General features: G+C 31.0%; 1 protein-coding gene across 1 annotated transcript; it reads right to left on the bottom strand.

The window, feature by feature from the left end:
- Nucleotides 1-432: 432 nt before the first annotated feature.
- Nucleotides 433-1,194, bottom strand: LOC104709347 (glutathione S-transferase T3-like). Its single transcript, XM_010425976.2, has one exon. It carries the CDS (start codon nt 1,192-1,194, stop codon nt 433-435), a length of 762 nt encoding a protein of 253 aa, XP_010424278.2.
- Nucleotides 1,195-11,659: the final 10,465 nt, after the last annotated feature.

Below are 11,659 nucleotides of genomic sequence, written 5' to 3'. Positions count from 1 at the left end.
CCTTGTGCTCTTCTCATATATATAGAGGGATCATCAACTCTTGTGATACATCAATGTTTGTGATACATCAACTCTTGTGACTCGGTTAATATTTGACTTGAAAACTAAAATCCAAACAAGCCTAAACAAAGCTTACAATCAAGCCGATCACAGGTTCACCATCACGGGTACATACCAATCAAGCCTAAACTAAAATCCAAACAAGCCGATCACGGGTTCACTAGCCTCTGCCTACAATCATACAATTCACGGGTTCACCATCCCGGGTACATACCAAAAAGCTTACAATCATACATAAAGCCTAAACAAATTTACTTACTAATCATGATAAGTACCACTACCATAACCATCATACCGAAGCAAACAACAACTACCAATTCAGGGGTCATTTGAAAGAATGGTTTCTTCTCTCGTTCCTCAGTAACAAGCCTCTCAAGATTCACCAAACTCTGCAGATGGTGCAACCTTCTCTTTACCTTTGGAGTTCCTTACTTTTTTTGTTGCCTTTATGCCCGGAGGCCTGCTCTCGTGCTCACCAATGACAGAACCTGTAGATGGTGCAGCATCATCAGCTTTTCTTTTGTTAGAGCTGGTTGTCTTTGGAGTGGGGTTCATAGCCTCCAGGTTTGCCCATTTCTGTTCATAGCGTAGCACACTCCAAGCATACTCCAAACCAAACTTCTTCTTGTACAGCTTAGTGTAGATTTGGTGAGCATTTTGCAAAATATCTAAATCGTTCATGCCACTAGCTTTCTCACCCTTTGCCTCTGCAAAAGCTCCACAGAACCTGCTCACTTCCTTACTGATTTTTTGCCATCTTTGTCTACAATGGTCAGGGCGCCTAGGCTCAGCACCACCACGTACATGACTACTTGTTTCATAACAGTCTCCTATACGGATCCAAAAGGACCCTGTCTTTTGGCCATTCCCAACTATTGCATCCTTCGATGTGTTTAACCAGCCGCTTATTAGGACTAAGTCATCTTGTGTGGACCATATCCGTCTCTCCCTACGCTGTTCTGCTGTCTCTTCTGATTGACTAGGAGGTTGACTCGGCTGTGAACTAGTTTGTGAACTATAAGCAGGGATTTGAGAGGAACCAATGTTTACATTGGGAGCAAAGCTGTCATATGGGAAATTAAGAAGGCTAAAGTAGGATTGAGACTGACTGTTAGGAGTATTGTTTGATTCCATAGTAATCAGAATTAAACAAGGAAGAAGCTTAGGCAGAGATATTATTCGAAAGTTCTTAGAGATTGGAAGAAACAAGCAAACAAGATGGATGATAGAAGAGAAGTAAAAGATATGAGAGATTGAGTATTTGGGTCGTATGTAATATAGAGAAGTTAAGAAGATCATTAAATCAAAAGTTTGGTGTTGTTAGAGACTTTAATTCTAAATAACCATTACTTACTTCAGTCACATCACAAGTAAATAAAGGTCATTGAGTGTTTTTAATATAATGAAAACCAAGAAATTCAAATTATTCATTACCTACTCAACTAGTTTTGTTAAAGCATTCATATTATAAAGTTTTAAAAGTTTCAAAAGTTTCAAAGCTTTCAAAGACAACTCAGTTTCAAAAGTTTTAAAAGTTTCGAATGTTTCAAATCAGTTTTTAAAGTTTTAAGACAACTCAAACCTAAAAAGCAAAACTACAATCACAACTTAATACGAGAACATGACCAGATGATAAAAGGTTAGATGCTGAGACATACAAAGCAAAACTAAGTGACACTAAATTCACAACAACTCAATTACAAGAAATAAACCTAATCAAACATCCAAGACCATCACAAAACAATTCTGAGAAACTCATTACACTACTACACTTAACAAGCCACAATCAAACAACACTTAACAAGCCACTACAATCAAATAAAATCTGTGAATAAACACTTACACTACTACACAAACCACAACATCACTCAAATCAGGAAACCAACCTTGTGACTTACCTTTTAGTTTCGAGCAAATGCAGGTTTGTTGATGGTTATCCGATTTAATTTGCCCTGGTTAACCTCACCTACAAGCCTCCGAAACAAAGCAAAATCAATTAAAGTTCATCAGTGTTAATTAATCACAACTGTTAATTGACAGAAGAGACAAACCCTATACCATGTTACTAAACCCAAACCTAATTCACAGATTTCAGTTTTACCCTAAATCGATGAAACATCCAAGAAACAATGACTGACAGAGGAAACGACGGGACTACCTTGTCTATATCGCCGGAGATGAGATTTTCAAGACAAAGGAGACGAGGAGACAAAGGCTCAGGAAGAAGATTTCGACTTCGCCTTCAAATCGCCGGACATATCAATCGACAAAAGAAGAGAATTTAAACGGATTTGTCAGAAAACCTATGCAAAGATCGATTTCTACATGGAAGAGCTCTCAATTTTGGTGTTTTAATGGCCGAAATACTAACCTTAGCCGGCGAAAATGGTGACAACGAAGCTTTCGCAGTTTTGGAGAGAAAGAAAAAACCTAGATACGATTTTGAACAGAAGGAGAGAAATGAAATATTTTCTTTCTTTGCAAAAAATCTTGCCCAATCACGTGAAGCCACGTCCTATGAGAATTGGGCTTAAATCAGTTCTCATTCAAGACCAAAAAAATTGTTCTAAACCCACTGTTCATTATTTTTCTAATTTAATTGGGCTTAGAACAGCCTTGACATGTGTAAAAGTTAATATTTAATAGGAAGAATTTAATTACAAGAAAAATAAAATATTTTGTTTTTAAAAAATATTAATAATGTAAAAAGATAATTATCAAAACTAACTGAATTTAATAAAAAATACAAAGTTTTTAAATAATTATAAGGAGATTATATATATATATATATTTCATAAAATTCGAAATTATAATATTATTTACTTATTTTTAATTTTAAGTTATTAATTCTATTAAAAATAGGAAAAGTGATTAATTAAAATATACAGTTAATTATTAATTCTAAATTTTGTAAATACTCACTTCTATATAAACATAGATCGTCTTATATTTAAATAATTTATTCAAAACACTGCTTTCAACTTTGTTTAATTGAGATTTTTTTTTTAATGGGAAGATAAATTTTGTTTATTTTTCAACCAAAATTGTTCTTTCTTTCTGGGAATAGGTAAGATTAATATGTTGACAAAAAAATATATATATGCGTCTTCTTTTCCTAATACTGTAATTTAAATTTTATTGTAGTATTTTTAGATTGTTTTATTTAATTTATATTTTCAATTTTGAATTATTTGGGATTCATATATTACAATGCTTATAATATTCTATTGTTTCTTTAATTGGTTGGTCGTAAATCCTTCTTTTTTTTTGCAAACATAATTATTACCATTATTCATTCAATCCTAAAGGAAGATATTGAGTAGAAGCTCATCAATCTAATGGATAGATAAAATAGGCTAATCAAACACAAGCTTACAACAAACATAGATAGATAGATTAGAAAAACATAAATCGTTGGTGATATATCCATAGGAGCTCAAAGACTGTCACAAAATATTTTTTGGAAATGTTTAAAATAATTGATTTGACCACATACGTTACCAAAATGCACTTATTGTTTTGGTTAAGGGTCATGAGAGAACTTCATGATGGGTGACCTTCCTGGAAGTGATTGTCGGAACTGTGCAAGTGAGGACAAAACACAGGAAAAAATCATTTATTGATTTGTAAGGTCGGTAAACAAGTTTTTAAAGCCTCCCAAACGTAACAAACCGGCCATCAAATATGGGTTGATCCACGAGCCGGGAAAATATGTAGGGCCCACTTAGGAAGATGAGCCCATGGACTGAGAGTGGACATGGGCTCACTAAACAAGGTGGCAGTTGAGGCGTTACAGAGATAAAGACTACATCATGGTATGTCAAAAACACTTCCACGAATACATTGAGAAATTTAACATTAGTTACTATCAAAAAAATTTGTGACATTAGAAAAAGATTTTTACTTTGATTGGTTGTCGGAGCAACCTACTTTGAGATAGCAAAAAGACGTGAACATTTTCTCTCTACACAGGAGGAGGGCAGAGACGAGGTTCTCTCTATGGTGGAGAAGGTTGAACATAAGGTTATCTACCCAAGGGAGGAATGTGGAGGAGGTTGGACGCAAGGTTATCTCCCTAAAGGAGGAAGGCAGAGCCAAGGTTCTTCATGGTGGAGGAGGTTGGACGCAAGGTTCTCTCCATAAGGGATGAGGGTGGAGCCAAGGTTTTTTCCATGGCGGTAATACATTATTGTGATGATACATCATTGATTAGTATATTATGTAATATATAAACACATTAAGTCAACTATATTACTTTCACTTTGGCATAGTTACTATCACAGATACATTGGGAAATTTAACATTGGTTACTATAAAAAGATTTTGTGATGTTAGAAAAAAGTTTTTACTTTCATTTGTTGTCGGAGCAAGCTATTTTGAGATAGCAAAAAGACGTGAATATGTTCTCTCCACATAGGAGGAGGGCAGAATTGAGGTTCTCTCTATGGTTGAGAAGGTTGGACACAAGGTTATCTCCTCAAGGGAGGAAGGTGGAGGAGGTTGGACGCAAGGTTATCTCCCCAAAGGAGGAAGGTGGAGCCAAGGCCATAGTGGAGGAGGATGGACGCAAGGTTCTCTCCATAAGGGATGAGGGCGAAGCCGAAGTTTTCTCCATGGTGGTCATACATTATTGTGATGATACATCATTGATTAGTATATATGTAATATATTTTTTATTCAAAATGTTTTTTGAGCCAACAATTTTAGTAATTAAAAAACTATGAAGAAGTGAAAGTAAAATAGTTGGCTTAATTTGTTAATATAGACATTTTCTAGGTGATGATAAAAAATATATTTGTAACATAGAGTATATTTATGTGTAAAAAAAAATACACTTTTAGTAGTAACATACATAAAAGATTTGTAAATAGATATAAATTAATGTATTATAACAAAAATAAAATTTATAAACAACATACAACAAATTTTAATATATTTTTGTTAAATTTAATTTCATTTATAAAACTTTAAACCCGCACATCAGACGGGTCCTCATCTAGTATAATATATGCTCACGTTTGACGAGAAAAATAAAAAAAAATAACAAATAAAAATTTTGGAACTGGCATAGGGGTCCCACGAGTTCGTCTTGCTGTGCCCAGACTAATCCGAACTTAAAAGGCAAAATTAAAATGGGGGCTTTTTCCTAAAATAAAATAAATATAAAATAATTACTAAATGATATAAAAAAAAACTAAAAATAAAACAATAGTCTAAAAAAACTAAAGCATAATCTTTTTCTTCTGTTTTAATAAACTTTTTCACCAAATGCTCATAATCTAAATTCTAAAGATTTTAAAAAAAAACAATATATCAAATAATCACAATCATAATTCAGAAACAAAGTTACTATAAAGAGAATTAGTATATGTTAATTTAATGAAGATTTAAAAGCACTAAAACAAGTTTTAACCGTTTTAAAGGAAAGACATAAATAAACAAAAGAGACTGAAATAAGATTTGTCATTTTTAAAAAAGAATACATTTTCTTATATATGTTAAAGAATCAAAACAGAAAAATCAAACCAGTGTTTATTCATGAAATAAAATGTCCCTCAAAATTATTGTGATACACCATATTCTTAAGATTTGGAAACCTTAAAAAACCTTGATATATTGGGGCTTGATGCAAATGCCTTTTTTTGCACCGAGGCAGCATCAGGGACTTTTGCATGTTATTAACGCCCATTATACACATTCCATTATATCACTAACAACATCCTTGAAAGTGACTAATCGGGAAAACTACTCAAACCAGAAAGATGTGTCATTCCTGCTTCGAACCTCCATTTTCAGCACTTATGCAGCTTGACCCAAAAGACGTTTCCTAACATCTCAAAAAGTGTTGTCTTTTATTTATTCACGAATGTGTCATTCTTTACAACTTTCGTGTATTGTTTTTGCCAAGTTGCCAAATACTATACCGAATTCAATTTAGGTCTATTTGGTAGAATATGAATCATCTATGAGTTAATTGTGTAAAATTTAAATGTAAATAAATTTTATTAAAAGTTCTGATAAAGAAATGCAACCGTTGGAGACACTTAATAAAAAAAATTATAAGTAGAAAATATGTGGTTATAAGACGAGATATTAAGAGAAAAAATTCAAACAAAAGGTCACAATAAGTAACACAATCTTTCCTTTGAAACATTATAATAGCTATTTTTTTTTCTTATAAATAGCTAATTATATGATCCAGAGACTCAACGTTTGTTGACAAAAAAAAAAAAAAAAAAAAACTCAGCGTTTATTGAAATGATTATTATCAATGTATTTTTGAGAAAACATTTAATGTTATACTAGGTACTAACTCGCGGAAAACCGCGGGTTGAACTTTTTTGATGAAATTTTTTAATAATTTATTATGTTATTATGTTATTTATAAAGGTTTGTGATTAAAAATTTAGTTTGTTTATATTAAAATTTTTGTATTTTAGAAATGTTTGCTGAAAACCTGTCAATAAAAAATTTGCATATGATGAATAAAATTGTTTAAACCTTTGTCAATTAAACGCAATCCTTACTATAGTTCTGAAGTAAGTAAAAATATATAACTAACATGTAAAAAAAGTAACTAAATATAGCTAGTGAAGGTTCTGAAAAACTTCTTAAAAAACAACATTCATTGTTTTTTTCTGTGGCTTCTCTTATTTGTCTGTAATAAGGACCTTCAAGCATTAAATATATTCAAATCTCAACTTAGCTTTATTTTCCTAAAGAACGGTGGCTAAAAGAAATATATAATTTTTTAAATAGATAAAATACTATATCTATAACTTTTATTTTTTATTTATTAATATTTTAAATCTAAGCCGTTAAACGGAACTGTTATATATTTTATTACATTTGATTTTTGATAAAAAATTTAATCCGTGCTGGAAAAGTTTTGTGATAAAATTTGTAATTATATAGATTTTATTTGATTAGATTTTTAAAATCTTAGCTGTTAATTTTTTTAAGTACAAATTAGTTTTGATTCTAATATATTTTTTTTACTTTTCTACAATTTATTTTATTTTATGTGTCCCCAATTTTCATTTTTTAATTAATTAAATTTATCTAATTAATTAATTAATCTTAATTAAGTTTTTGTAATAGCAATTTAATGTAATTTTTTTTACACATTTTAAGGTTAGTTTCATATCTGTACTTTCCAATTAATATAGTATGATTCGTTAAATTTATTTATTTTTCTTTCTTATTGGTCTAAGACTCTCAGTCAATGTTTATTCTTTAGAATTTTTACATTTTATGTTATTACTAATTTTTAAAAAATATATATAATATGAATTATATCAAACTTAAAATGATATGTCAGAAATACTTTTAAAAGTAACTTAAAATTATATCATTCATATTTTAATTACCAATGCTATTTTAATTATTGTGTCGGCTGACCTCGTACACGGTTTATTTGAGCTACACCTCTCGAAACTGAACACGTTAGTGAGTCTTTGAAAATAATACTTTCACCTTTATTGATGCTATGTGTATGTTATACGTAATATATTAAATACTTCTTTTGTGTTTAATTAAAGACTTAACGCAGTAGATTGTAATTGGTCTTAGTTTTAAACAATTTTATAAAAGCGCCAAAACAAGAAGCGTTGAATATCCAGTTTGTTAATTTAGTCCAATTAAATAAATCAAAAAGTCATTAGAAGGCAAAAGACCTACCTATGGTACGTGGTACTTCAGTCTGAAATAAAAGTAAAAAACTAAAAAAAAAAAAAAAAAACTATGTATCGTCCACGTACGATAGTAGAATTTAAACTAATTGCACTAGTAATCACGCTATGTATAGCATCTTGGGATGCTGCAGAGGGAAGATCTTTTAGATTTCCTCCGACTTCTCTAAATCGTTATAGCTTTCCTCCTCATTTCAGTTTTGGCGTTGCTTCTTCCGCTTATCAGGTTTGTTGGTAATGTACTAATGAGTATACACGAATGTATATAGCATGAATATACATATAATATGATTGAGGATACATTTTTAGGGTCATGTAATTAGTTTTTAAAATTAATGAGGATACATGTACTGATGTATATGGAATGCAGTACGAAGGTGCAGTAGATGAAGGAGGGATATAGGTTTCGATGACTACGAAAATGGAATAGTGACATGTGAAGAGATATTAAAAGATACAAAAAAAATAAAGTACTACCAAAAGCATCTTCAACAACTCCAGAAAGCGATTACGTAAGAGATTTTCACTATTTATCGATAAAAACTGATCTTTATATAATTAAATAATAAAATCATGGGATAATTAATTCATCAAGAATATGGATACAAATATGCAGTGAGGATGGGTGTGATGTGAAAGGATATTTCACATGGTCGTTGCTGGATAATTTCGAATGGGAACATGGATATTGTACTACGTTGACTATTCAGATGGTCTAAAAAGATATGCTAAAAGCTAAGCCACATGGTTCAAGCATTTTCTTCGAAATTCCGAAAAGCCAATGCTGTTTAGGAGTGTCAAGAATTGGTGGTCAGCATTACACATGATCTAAACTATAGTCTATGGATCCCCTCCTTTTCAATGGCAATACTTGACGACTGGTCCTTCGCTTTGTTTATTTGTTGGTTATCTATATTTCTCTCTCAGCTTTGTTTATTTGTTGGTTATCTATATTTCTCTCTCAGTCAAGCCGATCATCCAATTAGTAAAGCAAAGTCATTAAAAGGCAACCGGTTTAGGTCAAGACATGATTATATATCTCCGTAGGGGTGGGACTCCGAAAAAAAAACAGCGTGGACAAACCACGAACTGCTTTTATATACAAATAAAGTTGGTCATGGCGGTTTATTGTCCACCCTAAAAACAAAAGCGAACAAAACTGTTGACAGATTTGTCCATCCCAATTGTCGTAACCATTGACACTCTAAGAATATAGGTTTAAACTTTTTCAAAACCAAGAAACATCTAAGAAAATGGAAACTAAGCGTCGAATGATTGCATGATTGGGGTGGACAAATCCGTATGTGGATTAGACCGCTTTTGTTTATCAAATATAATCTATAGTGGTGTGGTCCAAAAAAAAAATAAAGTAAACCGTTTCATACTAACTACAGACCATTTTTACATACAAATACTTTTGATATGCAACTGTTTGTTATCCGCTCCAGAAACAGAGTGAACTAAACCGCTAACGGATTAGTCTGCTTTGACTAACACCCATTCGAACCCTCAGCTAATTGCACTAGTAATCACACTATGCATAGCATCCCATGGGATGCTGTATAGAGAAGATCTTTAGAAGTTTCTAAGACTCCTCAGAATCATTATAGCTTTCCTTGTTTCAATTTTACTGATGCTTCTTCCGTATCTGGTTTGTTATTTAATTACTAGTTTATAAAATTAAGTTTCACAATTGTGAGTCAATTTTAAACTCAACTTAAAGTCATGATTTAGTTAGTTTAAACGGAAGAATTTTAAAAATGCTCACTTTTAAATATCACTTATCAAAAATATCTCATTTAAAAAAAAAATCAAAAAAGGCTTTTAAAAATTTAAGATCTAACGTAAATACATGTGTAATCTTATAAACATATACAAGTTACATTTATACATATGTGAAATCTTAGGAATACTGTAAAAATTCCTTGCCAACACCTTATTAATATCTTGTAAATGTTTTCTATCATCATTTCTATTTAGTATAAAATAAAAATATATGAATTTGTTAAGTAAATTACAAGACTATATTATATTGTAATTAATAAATATATAAAACTACAACGTTATGACATATCTGAGTTGACAAAAATAGAATTGATGTTCTATTTTGTTTTGTTTTGTAGATAAGATTTCTAGTGGAACCAACTAAATGGCTGTGATTTAAAAATAAACAAAACAAGTTGAATAAAATATCCAGCTGAAAATTTTACTATTTTACACAACACTTGTCGAAAAGATAAAACTAGAAGAAAAAAACAAATTCAAAGTAAAATGTGCATCCACTATATTGGAGAGAAATGAACATTTTGAAAAATGTGTAACGTAATAGATCGAACATGCTACATCTTAATATCTTATGTTGTCGGGCGGGAATCTAGGATTCATAAAAATAATGAAAGAGACTTTAGTTTATCAAAAATATTTATAAATCATTAATACTCACCAATTTTGAAAATAAAGTCAAAATTGAACATTATATTAATTAAAAAATATAATTATGTACGGTTTCAGATATATGCGTCTGTTCGGATCGAGAATTCAAAGGTCGGACATAACCAGTTTCACCATGATTGATTCGCTTGTGACTGTTGTGGTCGGCATAAAGCAAAACCGTTAGCCATGCCATGTTTTTATTTTATTTCTTCGTATCAAACATCCGTAAAAAATTTCGTATCCGCAAAACCAAAGTCATAAGATAAGGCAGGTGACGAAAAAAATGCATGATAACATAAAATGGAGTCGATTAACCCGATTTAACACACTTTTAGAAAGAGTTTTCTAAAATATATTTAATATTCTAAAATATTTAACATACTAAATAGATTATTAGATAATAAAAGTGATTAAAAAAAATCTAAAATACTATACATATATTTTTAAAATTTCTAAAATATTGAACATGCTAAGAGATAATATAGATTATTAGCTAATACGAGAGGTTTTTTCTTTTATATGGATCACATTTTATTTGATAAAGTGAATGATTATATAACAGAGAATTGTTACGAAGAAACTTCAGCAATTCATTTCATTAGTCTTTTTTTTTTGTTAATTTCAAATTTCATTTGTGCAACCCATTTCTCAATTTCACATGTGCCATTCACAGCCATGACTAACGCTAATGCACATGCACGGTCGTCGTATAAATTAAAACAAAGTACTTTGTCAATACTGGATAATCATATATGATTACGGTGATTGTTGGATCAAGTATCCCATTTTTCATACACGGTCATCGCATAGCATAAAGGCATAGGTCAACATTATAAACAGTTGTGATATATGGGCTGATGACACTATTTATTTTAGTTATATTAAACTCGAAACAAACAACATTGCTATATTGAATATATTGTAAAAGATATATATAATCAAAAAGTGCTTTACAAATATTTAGCAAAGTTTAAATACAAAAAAATGTATAATTTAATATTACATCATGTCAATTATTACAAATAATGTTAGTATTTGTAACAGTTCTAATAATAATAAAATTTGTTTATATAATTTTTGCTAGAATGACATCACTAACTAGATAACAATTTGCACTATGAGTAGAGTAATATAATTATCAAAATAATTTTACTGTAATTTCTTTCTACAAAAGCTATTATATTTATTGGAATACACTCGATCAACGATTCACGGTAAGGTGGGAGTCTCTCCTTCCTGTTCTAGTAGACTCATTGTAGTGATCCGCACAACGTGGTACGGGCCAGATGGACACGGAGGTAAGGACAGGCTAAACTGGAAAGAGGTATCAAGGGGTGATCAAAGAGATAGCAATCGACCGGCAGTCGATCAAGGGATCGATCAGCCACCCGATGAGAAAATTCGACCAAATGGTCGGTCATACGGTCGATTGTACAGGCGTACGCAGAACGGACAGATTAGCGAACCAAGGACCG

This window comes from Camelina sativa, chromosome 8, assembly GCF_030686135.1.
Source record: "Camelina sativa cultivar CO46 ecotype springtype chromosome 8, ASM3068613v1".
Taxonomy (NCBI): Eukaryota; Viridiplantae; Streptophyta; class Magnoliopsida; order Brassicales; family Brassicaceae; genus Camelina; species Camelina sativa.
The sequence above is the reverse complement of the archived record's forward strand: the minus strand, read 5'-3'. Positions and strand labels throughout refer to the sequence as shown.

Bases quoted from the DNA above. Each gene is read 5' to 3' on its own strand.
- LOC104709347 (XM_010425976.2), bottom strand. From the start codon at position 1,194: ATGGAATCAAACAATACTCCTAACAGTCAGTCTCAATCCTACTTTAGC.